The 23253-nt window shown below is 41.0% G+C and overlaps 1 protein-coding gene across 1 annotated transcript; it reads right to left on the bottom strand.

Annotated features, from left to right (window-relative positions):
• Positions 1–1824: 1824 nt before the first annotated feature.
• On the bottom strand, positions 1825–20555 carry DESI2 (desumoylating isopeptidase 2). Its single transcript, XM_044419390.1, has 5 exons — positions 20438–20555; positions 8021–8093; positions 7486–7579; positions 6527–6668; positions 1825–5425 (listed from the first exon to the last, which is right to left on the bottom strand). Exons 1-5 carry the CDS (start codon positions 20474–20476, stop codon positions 5192–5194), a joined length of 582 nt encoding a protein of 193 aa, XP_044275325.1. The 5' UTR covers positions 20477–20555; the 3' UTR covers positions 1825–5191.
• Between the last annotated feature and the right edge of the window lie 2698 nt (positions 20556–23253).

Here is a 23253-nt window from a genome sequence, read left to right on the forward strand (position 1 = left end):
TCTCAGAAGGATGACACCAAGAGGGGCCAGAGGGCAGATTGTGTGAATTCTTGGACAAGATCAACTCCATGTCCAACACTTAATCCTCCAGGCTGCACTAAGGAGATGGTATTCTTGATTGCTGGGGCTTGACATTGATAGTGTTGGCAACCACTGTCAGCTTGATGCCAGGGCCTAGTGTCATGACCCAGTGCCAAGGGCTGATGTGTACCAGGTGGTCTGTTCTCGTGTCACCTCAGTGTCAAGGGTCGGTGATGGTAGTTCTCGGTGTTGACATCCCAGCGTCAGTGCTCTGGTACTCAGGGTTGGCGCTGACTTGGTATTAGGAGTCTCAGGCATTGTTGCTGGGTGTCTTGGACCTTTCTGCTGCCTCCAAGCTCTACTTCTGGCACAGCAGCTGGGTACTCCCTTGGCTTCAGAGATTGTGGTATGTCATTGGCCAAAGGGAATCAGATTCTTGGTGATGCCGGTCAATGGGGGCTCATGCAGTGGCTCCTCTTTTGTGGAGGACTTCCTGACAGTCACCAGGTGAATAGCCCTGACAAAATGATTGCAGTTTGTTTGGGGCTTCTCATGCTGCCAAGGTGGAGGGATGGTATCATCCCTGCCTGGAAGAGTTGGTGACCTGGAGGGTCTTCTTTCAGAGTTTGGCCTTTGGGAAATCAGCCTGATGTCTCTGGGTCTGCTTTGTGAGGGCCTGGCAGTGAGGACAGGTTTTCACAGTGTGTCTCTCACCCAGGCAGATGGAATGGCTGTCAGAGGGGAAAAGCCTGCTACTGCAGATAGCACAGCTCTGGAAAGTCACTGAGGATGCCATTGTGGTGGATGGGAAAGGCAGAGGAAAGCAAAGCAGCACAGGCAACTCAGGAAGAGATGTGAGAAGTGGTGCATAGGAGAGTGGGTAGAAAAATCTATTTTTGTAAGGGTTTTTTTTTTTTTTTGTTTTGTTTTTTTAAGGCAGAGAGTGAAAATGGGTTTGCAAGAAGAGGAACAAAAGAGACTTTGGGGGAAAGATGAGAAAGAGAATGCTGAATACTCGAGAGGAGAGAAGCCCTTCCCAACTTAAGCATGATGACGGTTGAAAAGGAACTGAGGGGATGGAAAGGAGCCTCTCCCCCTACTATCTTGGTACAAGAGAGAGGGGCTCCTGCCCAACTGAACAGTTAGGTATAGAAGCTTCCTGACAATAGGCTGCGCAGGCACAAAGCCCATGTGTGTGATGCACAGAAACCACGAAAAAGAGCATCCCATTCATCCTCAGTGAGCAGTATTTGCTTTGTTTTAGCATGGCATTCCTGACGCACCATGGAGGGACACGTACTCAGTGGCAGGCTATAATCTGTAGTCATAAATCCCAGGTTCAGTCTCTCGCATCTAGACTTATAAGAGGATCATAGCAGGGCCAGGAAGGGCTGGTATGCCACCCTGAAGAATTGGCAACAGGTTGTACTTGATGATCGTTTGATACTATCCATATGAATTTGTTGCATTTCATTTGGGATTTGACATTTCTTTTTCACTTCAGTATGCTATCTCTCCTACTTGATTCAAAGTATAAAAACCAATGCCATGGGGTAAACATTTGGTTTTTCTTATAGCTCCACAAGAAGCCTACAGCAAGGGGTTTTTTTTCTTTAAACCAAAGGATCCCGGCTTTTTTCCTTTACTTTTTGATTCATTTTTAATACATTATGCCAAGTGAAATGCCAAGTGAAATGTCTTGGCTCATCTAAATTATAAGCATAGACTGAAAACTGCAACAACACATAGAAGCTGAATTAAAACTTACTACTGAAATTGGAAAGAAAAAATACATTCCATTTATTGTATAAAAATTATCTTTAATAAATGGATGGATTCAAGTTTGACATGTTAAAGTAACAAAAGTCAAAATGCGCTTGCTTTTTTGTACAAATAACCATGTTTTACAGTAAACTCATCCTTAGTTTACAAAAAAGTGTGTCAGTGAAAATTCTGTCCTTAACCACCTAAAAGCAAACATTTTCTAACAGTTGTGATTAAAATTGTATTGCATGTTTTCCAAAGGAAATGCACTGCATTCTTATATCAAAGCCAGTTTATGGTACACACAAGCAGAACACAGCATTTGTTTTTGGCTTTCTGAATATGTATACCATCTTATTCAAAATGGTTTTAGTAAAACAAAACAGCAAAGCACAATAACTATCTTAACAGAAGAATAAGTATTACAAATTGGACAGATCAGAGAACCCTGAATGTATTTCTTCTACCCGTTTTTTGTTTTTGTTGGAAAAACTCCACAGTGTTCCGTATCTTCCTAGCTGAGAACAGTGCACAGGTTTTTAATGTGCACTGTAGCTACTGGCTGGCATTGTACTCCCTGGTGAGTAATAATGCTGGTGAAAAGGCAGCTTAAACTATTGCTATGAGAGCAGACTTTGGCAGGAATCAAGTGGAAACTGAGTGCAGCACATGTGGTAAGATAGAAAATTACCACAACTTCTCTAGAAGTCATATCAGCTTCAGGGTTCAGATACTAGGTTTGTTCATTAGGAAACTTCTATTACTAAAATGGCTTTAAACGAATAATGAGAATTCCATCAATCTAGAATGCACAAGTAAGGATGCAATTCTATGCATGTCTAGACAGAAAAGGGCTTACAACTTCCCTCATTCCTTAGCCAGCAAGGCTGGCTAGGGAATGCTGGGATTTGTAGGACTTTTTGCTTTCAAAACGTACCCATGATTGTGCGCTAAGTTATTAAAAATGCTTTTACTGTGCCACATGTCTTCACATTGTTTACATACTGTAGTTGTAGACATAAAAGCATAGAAGTGTTGCACACTGCATGACTGTTACCAGAACAAAAACTATTGTTTAACAGAAACTTGATGACATTTAACATAGTTCCTGTCATTTGTCCAAACAATCAAGACAAGCTGCAGAATCATCCTAGTCCAGCAATTCTTTGTGGACAGAACAGCACTCAAAAAGGCTTCAATGAAGGTGATAACTTCCTGTGTGCCAAGAAATACATGCATCACACTGCCCCATCCAGTGAAAACAGAGGGGACAGTTTCTTACTGAAGAATGCTATGTGCATATTCAGACTCAACATGCAAAATCCAATTCCCAGTTCAGCTGTAGCACAGAGAAGCCACTCCTTTTCATTTTACTAGGAAATGTCTTCACTTGTATGATTCAGCAATCATAAAAAAGGGAATCACAATTCAGAAAGTAAGTTAAAGAACAAAGAATGTAGAGCAAAATACTGGGAGAGTTTTTTGAACTTGCATCTGAAATAGGTTGTGCTGGCTACGAATAAAAACATAATGGCACTGTTAAGATATTTTAGTTTCCTGCTAAAGAGACTGGGCAAAATAAGGGACACTCAAATACTTAACAATTTGGAGAATTATTGCTGATTTTTAACAGGATGATGTTACTTACCTGAGTATTGTTTGCAATAATTTATGTCTCCAGTGAAGAAGAGTATAAAACTACTTTAAAGAGAAACTTAAGTGTTTAGAAAAACAATTAAAGCCATCTTGATGAAAACAATAGCATTTTTGCTGTATTCAGTGAGATTACTTTTGTAAATTAGCATGCCAAAGCATAAAGTTGATTTATGAAAAAATTAACCTGCCCTAACTTCTTGAGGCTTGTCCAAAATATGCACTAAAATAATTGACAATTTAGCTGAAGGGATGTGCGCATTCTAATCTGTCAATTTTAGTCAGCAAACCCTGCATATAAATAACACATGGAAGAGTTATTTATATGTTCTTCACCAGTGCAGAGCTCAGTAAGACCTTGGTTTATACATAATGGTTTATACATAATTTCTCATTGGCCACATTCCATTCAGCTGGAAGAACCTTAAGGCATATATAATAAAACATTCTTAATCCAATTTCAGTTTGCCAGTACTACTAAATCCCTCTCTTCCAATGAGACTTGCTAGCAATTAGGAAGAGGACACTAAATACATGGCATTCCACTGGCTGCTTGGTAACTGTGGTTGATCTTCTACAGTTCACATCATATGTATTGCTATCAGTGTAACATAATTGAAGAAACAGTGGCAACTAAAGAGACATATGAGTAACCTACACTCTTTAGTTCTACTAAGAACACAGTGAGCTGGAGAAATGCTTTGCTTTTCTTGTGGATATTGAATCCAGCTGTTGAACAAACTAATAATATCATAGTTGCCATTTCTCTTACTGGTCCTAGTAAAGGGTCCTTCTACTGAACAGCAGATTACATCTTGTACTGGCTACAGAATTTACAAGGCCAAAGGGAATTCAAACATTAGCCAAACAACCTTCTCAGTCTAAATTATCTTGTCTAAAAGTAACTATAATTATTTCTGTATGCCATCCACATTAACTCTACAATTTCTGGTTTCAATGATGTATGATGTAAAACAGGCACCGTTATCTGATCTTAATAAAACAAACGCACAAATAAAAACCCTGTTGATGTCCAAAAAGATTTTTCACATCTTCAAGTCAGTTAAATCAGGGACAAAAAATATTCAAGATCTGGCACCAGAGAGAATGCTCCTGAATTTGTAATAAAATATTAATTTGCTCTTTGTAAGTGGATAAAAACTTAGAAGTCATATTTTTCAGAACAGATATTCTCAGTTACATACTACGATAACTTCCTTTCTTTCCAAGACAGATTTCTTTGTATTGATCATTATGTACCCTGTTTACATATAGTATTCAATAAATTCTCTATGTCAGTATCAGCAACAGTTGGAAGTGAAATATTCCAATCTACCTAATTCCAAGATGGTGTCAAGGAGAGCAGACCAGGAGTATATTTTGACTGATGCTGATGAAGTTATGCAGAGCTAACTGAGCAGATTAATATTTCAACTTTCAATGGCAGGTGTCCCTGTGGGACTTGTAAACAGCAGCACACAATACTGTAAACAAACAGTTTTAACTTCTGCTCAGTTAGTCTAAATCTGTTGATGAGATGAAAATGAAGGTAGCAACTCCACTTAGGTTCTCCCCATTTCTCCCAGAAACCGTTTCCACTACATATAAAATCCTGAGCAGAATACCATGAGCTTGAGCTGGAGAACCAATTGCATACCAAAGACAAACTCATATGTCCATTTGAAGTTCTTAATGGAGTCAGTTACTAACAAAGTTTCCAAAGAGATCAATGTAGCAATATTTTGGCCTAAACCTATATTTTAGCATGATGTCCAGTTCTTGCCCCTGATGTTGAACTTGGCAGGGAAGCTGATGCTGCAGCATCTTCTGCTTCTTCCAGTTCTTCCTGAAGCTCTTGGCTTACACTAGACTGAAGGGCTGCAGGTGTAAGCCATTCTTTTGGTAGGCAACTTTGGAGAAAGGGGATACAGGAACTGAAATAGGCAAGGCGATTCACCCAACGAGGAATTTCTTTTCCACAGAGAATCTAAATGAAGTTCCACAAGTTATCCAATGTTTTCATTATATGTAGGTTTGTAGCTGAGATATCCAGAATCGAGACACCCAGCATGCCAGTTACAGTAAGGGCAAATCTTTGTTGGCATTGCTTCGTCGATACTGGCAACACCAACTCTTATTTTCAGACAACAAGGCCCTTTTGACTATTTTGCAAACAACTGAAAGTTTGATATTCTAAATTGGACATTCTTTTTTAATCTGATTGGGATTGTAAAAACAGAAAATGTTGTACAGCCAGTCATGGAGGGAGAAGTGCCCCCACCCTTTTTGGCCTAAACACACATTGTGTCTGGGCAGCACAATCCAACGTGGCTCCTGAACCCTTTGAATTGGAAGGATTACAAGCATCCAATGAAGGGTGGAAGAAGTACAAAAGTGAAGATTGCATCCTTCTGCCCTGCAAGACTTAGATGGTTGATTCTTTTTCTAAGTCTTGTCCTGGTGCACAAGGCGAGAATGCTGAGGTGCCTGGGGGATACTACCAATACTGGCAGAGCCTGCCTCCCCCCCGCCACCCCACCCTGCAAAAACACTAGCTCCAAGGTCACTCTTGTGCCTGCTCCAAGGTTGCTCCTGCCTCAGAGAATGTCTCCAAGGTTAGAACTGGGACTCCAGATCCTCCTATGGCCATCAGGGCTCCATGTTGATGAACTATTAATGTAGTCCCAAAGTTCAAAGTATCAAGTGAAAGTTACATTATCAATTCCTCCTGCATTTAAATATAGGGTTACAAAATGGAGCAGTATATTTCATTGTCCAAACTATACCAATGGAAATAATTACACGAACTACAGAAAGGTATAGCCATTAGTTGCACTTGAGGCCACACATGGCAAACAGCTCATAAGGAACCTCTTCCCTTCACCTGAAAGTTTAATGATCTAAATTTCTTCTCTAGAGATGAAAATGAGATGCATTTCTACTACCATCCTAAATTATTAGGATTTTCAGAAACTGTAGACTGTAAACATATGAACAACACATGGAGTATATTCCTGGCACAAACAAACAGTGAAATGATTCTAAAAGAAGGGTAAATAACTGACCATGCTGTAGGACTCATACTTGCCTCTGATAAAGCTGAAGAAAAGTGATTGCAGTTTTTGTGCATTAAGTGATAAGCATTTCCTTTAAATTCTTTTCCAAGTTCTTCTACAATTTTTTCTATATCCTCCTCCATGAAGTCAGTGCTTCCTAGAACAACTGCTTCTCTAAAACAAAAAAAATGAAAATAAGGTGCTTGCAATTCAGACTGGGTATCTTCTCACTCCCTCTTTAATACATTTGCACTTCCAAAGTCCATGTGTAGTTTAAAAATCTTTATGTGACTGCTATGGTGCTTCATTCCAAGAGTCCCTACTCCCTTCCTTTCTTACACTATTCTTTCTCTTGTGCAAGGTAGTCTCCGTAAAGCAATGTTGGTGTATTTTTAAAGGTAAAGGTTTCCCCTTGACATTAAGTCCAGTCATGCCTGACTCTAGGGGGCGGTGCTCATCTCCCTTTCCTAGTCGAGGGAGCCAGCGTTTGTCCGCAGACAGTCTCCGTGGTCATGTGGCCGGCATGACTAAACACCGAAGTGCATGGAACACTGTTACCTGCCCACCGAAGTGGTACCTTTTTATCTACTTGCATTTGCATGCTTTCGAACTGCAAAGTTGGCAGGACCTGGGACAGAGCAATGGGAACTCACCCCGTTGTGCAGATTTGAACCAGCGACCTTTCGATCAACCAGCCCAGCAGCACAGCGGTTTAAACCCCTGTGCCACCTGCAGTCCCCCCCGGTGTATTTTTTAGCCAAATGCAATTGTTAACAGTTCTGTCATCTATGTACGCCTGTCCCCTTGCTTCAGCAAACTTCTTACCAATGGTATTTTGCTCATTATTATTGCAGCTAAACTTTTGTGCAACCCATGCTACTTTTCACTAGATGAAAATATACTACTCAAAAGTAGCAGGTTGTTCTCAATAGAGTTTTGAATCCTGATCATAGCATATTTCAGGTCACACCTACAATTAAGAGTTGCTTACTTAAATTTAAATGTTTCTCCTAATTCAGATGCATTTCCTGGAGAAATTTCAAATATTCCAGAAAATGGGTATGGATGGCCACCATAAGCAAATTCTGAAAGAAAAAAAAAAATCAGAGTTATAGGTAGAATGCATAAAGCCAGTTGTTATCAAGTAGCTTACTTCCTAACTTGTTAATTTTACAGACATACTTAAAAGTGATCTGTTGCAGATCAAATATGAAGTACTGCCATGGAGTAGCTTATAAGCACAATTTTAGTCAAACTTAAATCTTGGTACACATATATGAAATATACACATTCCATTTCATTGTTTCTAGTTTAACATGCAATTTAAAATATGCTATTTAAGCCACCATTTGCAAATGCACTTATAGCTAAACATGAATGAACAACCAGAATGCTTCTAATTGTGTTTGTTACTGAAATAGAAGAAAAAACACAGAAAGTAAAACACAGTTCTTTTCCTTGTCCTCCCCTTGAAATGTACCTTCTAACAACAAATTAAGCTCCTTAAATGAAAGTGAATTACGCACCTCTGCCATATATCTCTATTCCTGAATGGAATACTCCAATTCCAAGAGACGAAGTGTATTCATTCATCCAGTACTAAAAAAGAAAATGGGAAACTTAACTAATTAACTGTGAGTACATTTCATATACCAAGGAAACTTTATGGCTTGAATCCAGATACCTGTACGTAGCAGTAGGAGAGAAAATTTTGATTATCTTCACAGTCCCTTTTACTCCTTGAAAATCTGTTGCTAAGGGGTTGGAACAGAACTGGACTTGATGCAGAAAACTATAGGAGGAAAGACAACTTGATAAAAATACTTCCTTCCCTCTGTAAACAGAATGGTTACATTGGCTTCAAGCCAGTATTGCCATTTTTGAAATTAATGCCAACTTTTGACAGTCAGTGAAGGATTTTTCATTAAATGGTTGCGTAGATAATTTAAATATGTAAATTTAATTAGAACTGCATTTGACTTCCCCAAATTAACTGCAAATCACACAAAACGTAAGTAAATAATAGAGATGCTGAACCATTAAAATAGCCTTCCCATGTCTCGCACCCCCCAAATGTGTTGACCTACAACTCCCATCACCCCAATTAGTCCCCGTTGGCTAGCAGATATAGGATCTCAAAAGATAAAGCTATAGGAAATGCTATAGAAAAGGAAGAAAAGCTCTGGGAGTTCCTATTTAGGAAAAAAAATACAAGTTTGTAAAATTATGACTGATTTGGGGAGCAGAAATTCTCCCTCATGCTGTGAAAATCTGGGGGCATGCAATAAACAAAATGGTTAATCCTAAAACATATCAAAGGAAGTACTTCTTTATGCAATGCATACTTAACATATGAACTCACAAAATCTACCAATGGGCAGAGCTTAGACAGCTTTTTTAAAAAAACAGAGGCAAAACTTATTGTAAACTTATTCATAAACATCAGTTCCTAGAGAGTTTAGCAATTGTATGCTCAGATGCAATATACCTTTGAGGATTAGTCAGGGGGGATGGTTCTCCTTTCACATTTTGCTTGAAAGCTTAGAGTAGCACGTAGCCAGCTGATGCTCAGAAGAGAATGTTAGACTTTTTATCCAGAAAGGAAATGCATTTATTACTTTTAGTTTCACTCTCAAAAAGAAAGCAGGCAGGGGCCTATACAAATGTGGACTTCACTTTGAGTATGTGTGTTTTACTTCTTGGGGAAGAACTGAAGGACACAGTTGGATCAAGTATTTCTGACTGAGAAGACACCAAATTCCGCTTACCAGCTGGACACAAGATAACTTTTCTAGGGTTGAAAGAGATGAAAGCTCTTTCTTACTAGCCTGAAAAAGACCTTTTAGGTACTGAGATACTTGATTTGAATCATCAAGTTTTAATTTAAAGTTCAGTTCAAGATCAGGGCAGTTCAGAAAAGTTAAGTGTTGGTTTACTTCACTGAAAATGACCTCAGTTTATTGGTTAAGATCTGTTTCAATTCCTTGACAAATAGGAACTGAGCTTATTTCTCATATGTAATGAGATGCAAAAATAAAGCATAAGGAGAGGTCTTGCCCCATTCTAAACACACCTGCTTAAAAAAATCGTATCAGTTTCAGTTAGACTGCCTAGTTTAAAAGTTTCCTTAGGATTGCAGCCAAGATCTTGTAATTCCAGGACTTAAGAGTTTGAAGTGAAAGGCAAGTCCGATGCTGCACAACACATGGAACTGGAACATGGAACATCAGAAGTATAAACCAAAGCTAACTGGAAACCATGAAGCAAGAAATGGAATAGATAAACAACACAGTGCCTGGTGTGAGTGAATTCAGGTGGACTGGAATGGGACCTTTTCAGTCAGACAAACACAAAGTGTTTTACTCTGGAAATTAAAAACTCAGAAGAAATGGAGTAGCTCTAATACTGAGGCAAGTTGTAGCACAGGAAGTGTCATGTGTTACAATGCAGAATCTGCCTGAATAAAATCAATCTGAATTAGTGGAAAACCTATAATCTTAACTGTCATTCAAGTCTGTGCTCCAACAAAAGATGCTGAAAAGAAGAATCTGAAAACTTTTACGCAGGTGTTCAAGAAAAAATCGATCACATACCAAAATAAGACATACTGATAATCTTATGTGATTGGAATGCAAAAGTAGGAAACAAAGCAGAAATACATGTTGAAGGAAAATTTGGCCTGGGGTCAATAACAAAGCAGGAGAATGACTCGCACAATTCTGTGAAGCCAAACATCTGCACAAATACAGACAGTTCTGGGTTATGAACAAGTTCCATTCTGGAGAAAATGGAAATTTGTCTTTAAGTCAAATATGTATGCAAGTCGGGTCATGTACAGTTGGACCTCCACATTTGCAAGTCTTAGGGGCACAGGACCCGCATGAAAGTGGAAAAATCACAAGTATCCCTAGGCCCCCATCCTCCCAACCCACCAGTGTCTCCTCTTTGCAGCAAGGAAATGCTGGAGAGTTCTCTCTCTGGATGGACAGGGCAGGAAGGTCGGCTTTAGAGGCCTCCGTCTCTACCCTGTCACTTCCTCTCTCTCTATGGTGGTGATGATTTCCTACAGTAATTTCTTTTTAATTACTAAGCTTTATGGCGGTTTGTTTGTAAGTGTGGGTAGGTTGTAACTCAGGGACTGCCTGTACATTCTTCAAGCATCCTCTCAGAGGACTGTATACATTGATAATACCAGATAGCCAATACTGAAATCAAATAGATTTTGTCACTGGAAGCAGGAGATGAAGAAGCTGTAATATTGCTGCCAAACACGACTGGGAGCAGGTTGCTACAGTAACCATGAACTCTTAAAAAATGGTAGTCCATGCACTGGTAACCTCACAGTTGGACTACTGTAATGTGCTTTACATGGGCTGACCTTGAAAACGGTTTGGGAAACTTCAGTTGGTACATAACATGGCACCCAGTCAGCCTGTCTACTAATTGGGATAGGCCACTGCGAACTTATAAGCCATGTCCTTTGTCAATGGCATTGGTTACCAGTTGAACTCTGGTCCTGCTTCAAAGTGCTCACATTGATGTGTAAAGCCCTAAACATCTTAGGCCCCGGATATCCAAAGGAAAGCCTCCTCCCATATACACACATCTGGACCCAATGTTCATCACCAGGGGCCACTGCTAAAAGCCACTGCTAAAAGCCACAAGCCACTGCTAAAAGAAGCAAGGAGGGTGGAGAAGGGCCTTCTCAGCTGTGATGCCCCGTCTATGGAGCCGACTCTTCAGGGAAGCGTGCTGGCAGCAACACTCTATGCCTTTCGGCACCAGGTCAAAACCTTTTTATTCTCCCATTATTTTAATTGTTTAATAGATGGTTATGATTTTATATTGGTTTTTATTCAGATGGTGATTGGTTGGTTGCTATAGATTAGTGTTTTGTGTTGTATATTATTATTATTTTAAGTTTCCTGCTAATCATTATAATTTTTGAATTGTTATGATTATAATGGATGTGTCATTGTTATGCTTCATGCTGACAACCATTCTGAGAGTGTTGGCTATAGAATGGTCTATAAAAACATTAAACAAATAAATCAGAGTCAAGCTGAAAAAGATTGTTCATAGAAACAGTGTGTCAAAATACAACAGTACAGTAATGTTCCTGAGATATTTAAAATCCATGAAATGAACAGATTTGCATTACTCAACTTAACTGATCATGAGCCAGAAGAGCTGTGGACTGAAACCAGAGACATGCCAAAAGACAATTCCTGTAGCAAAAGAAAAAAGAAAAGCCTAGACAGATGACAGAAGAAACACTCACAATTACCAAGGACAGGTGAGGAGCAAAAGCAAAACAGAAATAGGGCAGACTCCTGAATGCAACTTTTATGTGACTATCATGCAGAGACAAAAAGAATTATTACAATGACCAGTGCAAAGATATGGAGAAAAGCAAAAAAAAAAAAAAAAGAGGGAAAACAAGAGAACTCTTTCAGAAGGTCCAAGAAACCGAAGGGAAATTCAAACCCAGATTAGAAATGCTTGAAGATGAACAAGGGAACAGACTATTCAACCATGAAAAAAATAAAAGGTGGAAACAGTATACAGAATTAACTATATGAAAGAGATGAAAGGATGACAGGCTCATGCGAACAAGAATCCTATGAAGAAAAACCTGCAGAGTTAGAAAGTGACAAAAAGGCTTCTCGGAAAGCACTTGGAAGGAATAAAGCACATGGAATAGACAGGGTACTAACAGAACTAGTCCAGGCTGCAGACTGAATTGGTCCAAATCCTAATAAGCAAGGATACTTGCCAGCAAGTATGGAAAACAAAACAATGGCCTTCTACGAGGGTGGAGGGCCTGCTGTAGGGCTCTGCTCCAAGAGACTGATGGTTTTTTTAACAACTGTGACTGGTAATCTTGCCAAAGCCCTCAGTGAATGGGGAAAATGGCTCATGCAGTAAATATGATTGCCCCTAAAAATCCTCTTTCTGCAAGTAGGGCCAAGTTTACTCCAAGTAGGTCTGAGGATTTGGTGAGGCAGAAATGGCAGGAGATGGTATATGTAGAGTGGCAGAACAATTATGACGACTCAATCAAATGCAGGCTAGCTCTTCTCACAGTCATCTGTGCATGATGATGATGATGATGATGATGATGACAGAAAACCGCTGAATCTGTTCAGAGTCATCCAGTATTATTTTTTGAGCAATCAGAGGGCTTTTATATCCTGGTACTTGTGCGGGAGAGGACCACCACTTGGAAGCATTATGGGAACAAGTGGGGACATCCTTGCACCTCTACTGATTGTGTTGCACTAGCAGGACCTGCTACCAGTTCAACAGGAAGCCAGTTCTTCCTAGAGCAATCCTGGACATGAGCTAAAACACTAATTTCCAGAACAGGAGAAAGTCAGTGCAGCTTCCTTCTGTGAACTTCACTGACTTGGTTCCATTCTGGAAACCAGCACTTTAGCTGGTTTCCAGCTGCTATTTAAGAAGCACTGGGCACCACTCTAGTATGAGCAGCAGTGGATACTGTTCACTGGGCATTGCTCATTACAATCTACTTCCGAGACATTATGGAGATAAAGTCACTCACGTATTTTCTAGAACACGCTGCAGTTAGAAAAGGGAGTGTAGATATGGTAGGCATGTCATAAGCAGAGTCGACTGGAGCCGGGCATCAGACTGGATGGGCTGGGAGGCCCCTTCTGACTCATTCTGTTTCTATGTTTCTATATGCTTCCAATCCCTGTCTGTCCAGTTGTGTTAGACATGTTACAATTTGTGCAGCCCAAGGGTGTTGATAAAATCTCCAGAGCAAAAGCTTACCCATATGTACTTGACTAACAGCCCTCCTGTCTAATAAAATCTGCCATCAGTAGACTGGACAAGGGTGTCAGGAACTGTAAATGCACACTTGTGAGAAAAACGCCCCATACTTGGTAACTTCCACCTAGTATCAAATGTTTCATTCTTGGGCAAAGTGCTCAAGCATGTGATCACCTCTGAAGTCCAGAAATGTCCGGATGATGCAAATTATGTACATTCATTTCAGTTCCACTTCAAAATCAGTTCTGGGACTGAAGTAGCCTTGGTCACCCTGGTAGATGATCTATGCTAGGAATTATTTATTAAATTTATATTCCACCTTTTTCTTACAAAGAACTCAAAACAACTTGCATCATTCTCCCCTTCCTGCTCTCAAACTTACTCCCACAATGACAACCCTGTGAGGTAGGTTGGGCTGAGAATCTGTGACTGGCCCAAAGTTACCCACTTGGCTCCATGGTTGACCCAGGACTAGAATCCACATCTCCTCCAAGCTCTTAACCACTGGCTCTCAGCATGATTTAGACAAGAACTGTGACTCTGTTAGTTCTGCTGCATCTGTTTCAAAATATTCAACCATGGCTTCTGGACCCTCTGGCTGAGATGGGACTTTATGATGTGGTGTTATGGTGATGATTTCTATTCCTTCTGGAGGGACAATTCAATGTGGTGGTATCAGAGGACTTCTGTTTGATCTGCTAGCCATTGGCTTATGATATTTTACAGCTGTTTAAGGGTTTTCACTTTCTATGGCCACCCAACAGATAAATCTGCAAGGATACCTTCCAGCCTTCATTTGTCTTGGACACCCAAAAACAAAGCTTTACCCTCTGGTCAAGTGCCCACTGAGTCTAGAATCTGGTCCTACATGTCCAGGAATGAGCTAATATACTCCATAAATCACTAAATATTGTAATCTGGTGACTGGATGGAAAACATTCCTACCTCTCACACAATTTCCTAAGCAATTGGCCAGGCCTAACTGGATTAGTATCGCATAGTGTTAAAAATTATTATGCAGCTATTCTGATACATAGAATTAACTGGTTTGCCCAAGTTACAAATTAATATTAACTAGCCACAATTCTCCAGAGTTCAATGAGAAAATTGAGTTAGTTTAAAAGTGGAAACAGATCCTTCTGATCTTCTTCCTACAGCAGTGCCATAGAAAGAATGAACATGACAGTCTAGCATTATGTCCTACCCAAACCTAAACTGACTATGAGATAAAGCTGTGGTTGGTGGATTTTCTTTGTACTTTTCAGTTTCTCCAACTAGATCAGTTAACCTGGCTACTCTTCTTTAGCAGATTATTTCCCTCCACAAGTATGGCACAGTTTGCCTTCTTAAATAAAGTTGCCCAATCCTACATGTTGTCAGCAAGCAGAATGGACATATACCAGAACATTTTTCACCAAAGTGACACACCTACACTGTACTTCCATAATTCTCACTGCAACCTGTAGGTATGCCATAGCTCTATCCTATAGTGCTTTATTAAGTTGGTACTGTTGGTCCAGAATTTATTAACTAATCAGTGTTGGAAACATAATTAGGTTTCATTCATTCTATTGATTTAGTCAACAAAATTCACAATAAAATGTATGCATCAGTTAATATAGAGGTAATGTTCAAAACAGACAGGCCATATTAATATTGAGAACCAAACTTACATTAAGAACACAATTCTATGCATGCTTAGACAGAAAAAGAAAATCTTATAACTCCCAGCAAGTGGTTCCACAGTGGTTGAGAAATTCTAAGAGTTGTAAAGAGATTTTTGTTGATCAAACCTGTAAAGATTACACCCATAATTAGATAAAAATGTAGCTTTTCATTGTTCCTAGCATGTCAGATAAGAATCCAAGCCTGCTTTCAATCTCAGAATACTAGCTACCACAGAGTTGTCTGCACCATAAATTGTCCTTAAATAATTAACTTCTTCAATACTTGGATTGCAATTCATAAAACATAAAGAATCAGAGGAAGGAATTTAGCAGTAGTATATGTTAGTTTAAACTTAGGAGAATTTTACACTTCATTTTCATCTGTGCAGAGTCTTTGTACAAAAGATAAAGAGGTGAACATTTCAGCCCACACATATATTTATCTGCTCACAAACTATTATTAATGGATGGCTAATTTTATTGCCAATAAGGCATCCAAGCATTTTTGAATTTGTTCCCAAATGCCTCCATGCAGATCCATACTATACCTTAAATACATTTCTCAAAACAAACACAGTTTTCTAGCTTTGCAAATCTGTATATTTCTGTCCTGGACAGTTGCTTCTTACTATACAGATTATAGCTGATGAATAAGTAAACATTTACCACAATTAAGCAAGCATGAGTCAGTTTCTAAACAATGTATCTGAACTTGTTCCCAGTTAATCTAAAACAATATTGCTACATTAAGTTAGAATTTAAAGCAGTCTCTTCTGCACATAGCACGAGTGGCACAAGGTTTTATGAACACTTGAGTAGAAGATACCTTGAGTTGCATCAGATAAACCAGGATAATGCTGATGCAAGGTTAACCCCCACTCTTCAGTCATGATAACTCATAGCCCGTGCATGTTTAGAATTTGCTCTTTAGCAGCATGTTTAGGATTATGACCCCTGTCTTGTTTGTTATTAGGTTTGTCGAATGAGCACTTAACAAACCTTTATTTCTCCAGTTCGCATTCTTTTTTTTTCTTGGTAAGCAGATTCCTCAGTGAAGTCATGCAAACAATATTGTTATTGTTAGTTATATTCCTTGTTGTTGTTGTTAGTTGCAAAGTCGTGTCCAACCCATCGCGACCCCATGGACAACCTTCCTCCAGGCCTTCCTGCCCTCCACCATCCCCCGGAGTCCACTTAAGCTCACCCCAACTGCTTCAGTGACTCCATCTAGCCACCTCATCCTTTGCCGTCCCCTTCTTCTTTTGCTGTCAATTGTTCCCAGCATTAGGCTCTTCTCCAGTGAGTCCTTCATTCTCATTAGGTTGCCAAAGTATTTGAGTTTCATCTTCAGTATCTGGCCTTCTAAAGAGCAGTCAGGGTTGATCTCCTCTAAAACTAACTGGTTTGATCTCCTTGCAGTCCAAGGGACTCGCAGGACCATATTCCTATACCACCCAATAGCTGAAGCTCCCTGGGCAGGTCACAGCAGGAGATGAAATACATTAAAATTCAACACAAAATGCAAAATAAAAATAAAAACATCACAAAAATACAATACAGCATTTAAAGTCAAGTTTGAAACCAAAGTGTAAAAAACTGCGGTTTTTATGATGGCACGTTCCACCACTGGGGTGGGCCCAACATCACTGTCAGCAGAACAAGACTTCTCTAGCCTCTCTTGCAGCTGCCCAAATTTCTTCTGGAAAGGGCCTTCCTTACAGGGGATGCTACTGGGGGTAGATAGGGAAATCCTGTTCCACTGTAAGCATTTATTCTGCTGATAGAACAATGACACTAAATCCAACAATTATCAGCTTTTCTTCTTGTGCGTAAAGACACAGACATACTGAACAGTTCTGTGGATAGGTCTTGCTGCATTTCTGCTATAGTGACTGAGTTGTAAGCATAACCCACCCACCAAATTCACTTACTTAACTGTAGAATGTTGTGAAGGGTATTAATAAATCCTAATAGCCACTTTGGAAAGAGCAGGACTTGAAGAGTTTTGCCAAAGATTTGTAGGTCATATCAAGTGTCCACTATACCTAATTTATTTGTGAAGAAGGCAAATGTTGCATATGGAACACAATTAACACTCCAATCTTATAAAGAATCCTCCAGGAAAGCATAAACAACACAGTGGATTTGAGGAAAATCAACATATTATAATAGGAAGGGTAAAGTGTTTTTGTTTTTGGGAGGTACTTCCTGTAAGTCTTGAACCTACACATGCAAAGATTATTTACATTCTTCAATGTGGGAGCAACTATAGCATGAATGTGTTAATCCCAACATGTTAGGGGTAATGGGTAGCTTCAGGATGCATGCTAATAGGTTAAGAATATATACCAGCCCATGCATTCTTATTTCACCAGAGCAAGAATGTAATTAATGGGTCTTTGCAAAGTATGAGCCATGACACTATTACATTTGGATCCCAATTACACCAAAGAATGTAGAACTCCTAAGGTTGCAAGGCAACCTCCCACAGGAACATGGTTGTCATCCACTCTTCCAAGACTGTTGCAACAAGCAGGCATCCAAGTTTCGCTGGTGCAGGAGTGGAACATGTCAGAGCAGCTGAAGCTACATTTCCCAACTCAGCAGCAGTTTAAAAGAGAAAGAGATAATCTGACAATCCTAACCCAGTGTCAAGAGAGATAAAAGTCAGGGGAAAACAGGAGCAGGCGTTTGTTTGTTTATTCATTACTATGTTTCATCCTGTATCCAGGTAGCTTTGGGTACCATACCCAAACAGTTCTATAGATGAGCTGGAGAGATAGTAAATGCCCACAGGACAATCCAGCAAACTTCAGTGCTGAGAGGGAAGTTGAACCATGGCCTGCATAGTCCCAGTCCAGCACCTTAGCTTCTCTACCAGAGGTGGTCTGTAGACTACTAGTAGTCCACAACCTCCACTGAGGTAGTCTATAAGAAAGGGTGACAACTCCTCTACTTCCAAACAGAGGAGCAGGATGAAAGCTAAACCTGACAAACACTATACTGGACTGCAGAATCCCAATTACAAAAAAGATGCACATGAATCATATTAGAAAAGCATGCCTACGGTTCAGCCCATGGAAATCATTCTGTCATCAGCACAGTTGGATTTTACCCATTAATATACACTGAAAATTCTTTACAACATCACTGTACAATCTAGTGTCAACATTTTATCTACAAAGAACAGACTGTTTTGGCCTGGTTTTACCTAAGAGGATCAACAAATCAGTGTCTGTTTCTTGCTTGGGTGAAGCATCACAAGGTTGAAAGTTACAGCTGTTCCTTACTAACTTCCTTCCTAGAGCAATTAAAGGTATTGAAACTGTCTCTAGAGTCAGGATGTGGCGATACCACTATTTAGTCACAGGCAGCCCCATGAATTTCTATCTTTCAGCTGCTGCTTAATTGTTCACCAAGAGCATTAGGACTTAGCATATATTCTGTCAATAAAATGTGCAGTTATTATCTCATACCATTCTGGGACTAACAAATTCAATTGAATTTAGCCAGTCATTTTTTTCTTTATGCTTCTACAAAAACTTGCATCTGATTAATAAATGCAGTCATTTAAAACCTTCAGCAGTTGGACTCAATGTGCAACAGATTGCATAAGTAGCATGAAAATTGACATCGATATCATTAAGCAGCAGCAACAGGGTGCCAGTTACTCAAAAACTTTACATTCTAACCAGGTATTGCATCCTTGTTTTTTATGGGCAAATTTGACTATATTTTTCTGTTTTCAACAATTTTCTTTAATGCAATGTAGGGCTGCCTGTGTAGTGCAGCAGTTAAGAGTGCTGGATTCAAAGTGGGAGATCCAAGCTCTAGTCCTAGTTTGGCCATAAAGCTCAGTGGATGACTTTGGGCCAGTCACTGTCTCAGCCTAACCTGCTTCACAGGCTTATTGTGAGAATAAAATGTATAGAAAGAAAATCATGTCTGCTGCCTTGGACTCCAGGGAGGAAAATTGGAAAATAAATGTAACAAATACATGAATTGTATGTATGTATTTAGTTATTTAGGAAACTTCTATGCTGCCCCATTCGCCAAAGCCTCGGGGCCGCTCACAACAATCCAAGCTTTTTCATTAAGTTTCTTATTGATATTTTCATGTAGTATATTTAAAGCGCATTTATGTTCCGTTTCTTTTAAGGAGTTCAAGGTGGTGAATGCTATTCTTGCTCATCAATTCCCCTCCCACCACCCACAACAACTCTGGGAAGTTGGCTGAGTGAAGAAATAATGACAGGCCCAGAGACACCCAGTGAACTTCACAGTTGAACATTAGGGTCTTTTCATCCCTGGTTCACACTATTAAAACAGCTTAAATCACAGTGGGCTACACTGCATGTCAGGTGAGGTTTGCATCTTCAGTACTCAACCTGTAGTGTTGTGTGAACCTAGGGACCATGGGTTATTTGAGGGCTGTTAAACCACTGCATAATCCCCAACCCAGGTTTGTACAACATAATGGGACAAGGTAATGAACATTTAAAATGTCCACTTGCACATGTCAACATGTGCCATAGCACACCATGGTAGGTTGTTGTTCAATCATAAGAACCAGCCTCTAAGTCTTATGCTGTAAACAGCATGCCATTCTGGCTTTTCCTAATTGTTAAGCAACAGTTGTGCAGCACTGAAGAGGTATTAGATACATTTGGATTAGGGTGATGTTTGTGTCATTTGTGGTTTCACAAAGTAAGAGATGACAAAACTTTAGCCCAAAGTGGCAAGGAGTAAAATATCTCAGCACATAGACTAGTATAATTTAGACTGTAAAGTTGCATGATTATGCAAGTACTGACCTGTTTTAAAAGAGGTTTCTATTTGTGTCTGTTCCTTTTAAGCTTTTTAACAAGTTTTCCTTTTGGGGAGTCTTTCCGGGGCAAAAAGCAGGCAAGGTTTTCAAGGCTATTCACAATACTGAAAGTTTGAGGATGCTTTCCAGGCCAACTCTTCTTGATCCTTATTAAAACTGTCTTTCTTTAGATGTGTGTGTGGCATTATGGAAATTAATCTTGTAAAGTGTGTTAGCTGGTTGGGCACTGGCAGTAGCCTTTTTTTTTTTTTTTTACACACCTGTTGCGAAAACTCTCCAGCCCAATTCCACCAACCCAGTACCTTGCTCCGAAATTGTTAAAGCACCTTTTAGCCAAATTACTATTTAAATTGGAAAGGCAAACGATACTCGCAAGAACTTCGGAGGGGGAGACAAGAATCATGTTGTTCAACAATGTATGGGACTGGGAGGTGAAGCATGTAAAGGCTACCTACGGCTTTTGAGAAGAGAAGAGGAGAGAGAAGGCGGAAGAGTCCTTTTCATCCCCGAAAAGCAGCTAGCAGCGCCGGGGGGCGGGCGGGAGAGGTGACCGGCTCAAACCTGGCGACTGGAGGGCGAGGGCAAGTGCTGGGTCCCCAGCAGGCCCCGCCCGGGAGGGAAGCCTCATGGCTGGTCACCCGTTTACTCACCATGTCGTAGACGTTGAGAACCACCAGTTGGTTCGCCATTCTCACCCCGCGCGGTGCCACGGAGGCGTTAAAGCGGGGCCCCCTCTAATGCCTCGGACGGCGGCGGCCTCAGGGCGCTCACGGCCGGGACCCCGGGCGGACGCCGCCTCCCCGTCCTGCCTCTTGCTGAGGGGCGGGAGGAGGCGGAGGGGGCTGCCGGCAGCATGGAGCCGCCTCCGCAGCGGGGAAGGGGGAGCCGGGGCTGAGCCCCCAGGAAGCGCTCCACCCGCGCACGGCAGGGAAAGAGAAGCGAGTTACGGCCGGCACCCGGGTGGGGCCCGGCCCGCTTCTCGTTCGTCTCCGGGCTGCAGCCGCGCTTCTCAGGCAGCGGGGACACCAGAAAACAGCCTCCTCTGAGGAGCACCTGCCGGGCCGCCTGAAGCCTCAGCGAACCGATTTGAAAAAGCACCGTCCCCGCTTGCCCGCATCTTCAACGGGGAGGTGAACGCCGATACTACAACTCCCAGCATGCAGCATGGGACGGATCCATTTCCCAGCAGGCCGTACTGTCGGACGCCAAGTACGAATCCCGCTTGCGGGCGTTCTACTTTGTCCAAGACGAAAAGTTGGAATGTCGGGGGAGTTCGCTGCAGCCTGGCCTGTTCTTAGGGAGCTGGGAGAAATTCGTTCTCGGAGTATGCTGAGAGTGCAGCTGGCATTCCCCTATTTTAGGAATGTGTGTGTGCGCGCGCGCCTAACCTTATGAATAAAGTGGAGGACATGGGGAAACAAGATGTTAGGGAACAGGGCAATTGCTTAAGGTTTCTCCCTGATAGTTCTTCCACCTGTTCGAGGCTTCTCCTTTAAAATGGTGATCGTTGGTATCTGGAGCTAATACACGAGGTAGGTTGCACATGCACACGCACATAGGCACGCATAGCAAGAGTGGCCAAGCGGAGGCTCGGGAGATGCATGCAGCTCTCTGAGCCTATTTTGCATCCCCCCACTCACCACATGGAGTGCCTGCTTGCCACCCATGGCTGCTGCCACTGCCCACAGGAGCCAACTTGCAGCTGTGAAACATCTGGCATGTGTGGCTCCTCCGTTGAGCAAGTCTGGTCACTCCTGATATCACCCTCTTGAAAATTTCACAGCTGTTCCCCAGCTAGGGCCTAATAGGGTTCAGATTGACTGGAAAACTGCAGTGAAATACTTTTGGGGGGCATCACTGAAAAGATGCAGAACACTCAATGCAAAATCTGTAAGCTAGGCATGGGAAAAAACTGCTTGTTAGATTTCACTTAAGTTGTTCACAGAAGCTGGGTTGCAGTCTCACCTTGGCATATTATATCGTATTGTCATTTGGTTGGTTATCTGATCCTGATCAAAGGTTGAGGTAACATTCCTTTACTGTACCCTCCCCCCCACCCCCGTGTTTGTCACCATAGTTCATCAAGTTAAACTGATCTTTAAAAGAAGTTGTCATTTTGAGAGATTCAGGCTGATACTTTTTTTTTGGGGGGGGGGGGGCTGTCCTGAGAACCACCACAACATGACTGTCATAGGAAATGCGGTCAACAGGTGAACATGGTGTCTGCTGGCGGCCATCAGTTTGTTTTGAAGTATTCTCAGGTGTTAGTAAAAAGATGTGTTAATTTTGTTCTTAAAAGAAGTGGAAGGAATGACAGAGTACAGTGGCAAGTGCCAAGAATGGTGTCCAAGTGTGTTCATGCTTGCAGACACCACATTCCCTACCCATGCCTTGGTCCACTCTGCCACTCTCCATGGGGAAAAGGGAGGACTGCAGTGCTTCCAAGTATATACACCTCTTCCTCTTTGAGGGTACAGTAGAACACAGTGTGTCCAGTGGCTGCTTTGTTTCATTCAGATCTGCAAAGCAAAAGTGCTCATTAGTAGTAGCTCATCAGCTGGTGTTTAGCCAGCAGTAGCAATAATTGGTGGGCCTATTTTTGTGGTGCCACTGGAGAATTTCCCCGCATGTGGGGGTAAGTGCTTCTTCTGGTTATGAAGGGTAATCTGCCATCCCTCCCTTGCGGGGAGAAGAGTATTTCAGCAATACAGTTTAGTCAGTATTCACATATGGCAGAGGAGCTGTGGGGGAGACGCAGGAGATCTGGACTGCAGGAGTGTTCTTCCAGTGTATCGGAGGAGTTTTATCTGTGTGTATATCAGGCCAGGGTCCACAAGTGTAGCAGAAGTTCTACCAGTGCCTAAAGCCCCTTAGCTGGCAGATCTTGATAACAGGATTGCACCCTAAAGTTTCATATTTTTCTACTATTGCTTGCAGTTTCATTTATCAGATACATTGCATGGCATTTATTAAAAAGTAAAGCAAGTATATTTTATAGCTGTACATTTTATTCATTAAATTGCTAAGCAAACATTTCTAGAAATGGCTTTTAGTTAGGCAGGCAATTGGATTCTGTTCTGAAGTTTTTACAAGAAAACATTTGTTTTCAGAATGGTAAAATCTGGAAGATTTAATATACATTACATAGATATTGACTTATACAGTAGACTAAATGGCATGAAGTGCTAACAATGTTACTAGCAAAGAGAGAGAGAGAGAGAAAAATTGCAGCCCAATCCTATGCAGTGTTACATGGATTTCAATGGGTTTAGTTGTACTTTACTCTGCAGTGAACTGAGCTGTTACTTGAGCTCCTGAATTCTTGCAGGAACCATTCCTTGTAATGATTTGTAAAGATGGTTAGACATTCTTGTACAATGGGCCCTTTAATTGTTTATATAGGCATAGAGTGCCATTTCTTATGCTAGTGCTTCTGGGATCAGGACAGAAAGTCCAGTAGGAAGCT

The sequence above is a fragment of the Varanus komodoensis genome, unplaced genomic scaffold, assembly GCF_004798865.1.
Source record: "Varanus komodoensis strain SLA01 unplaced genomic scaffold, ASM479886v1 scaffold1, whole genome shotgun sequence".
Taxonomy (NCBI): domain Eukaryota; kingdom Metazoa; phylum Chordata; class Lepidosauria; order Squamata; family Varanidae; genus Varanus; species Varanus komodoensis.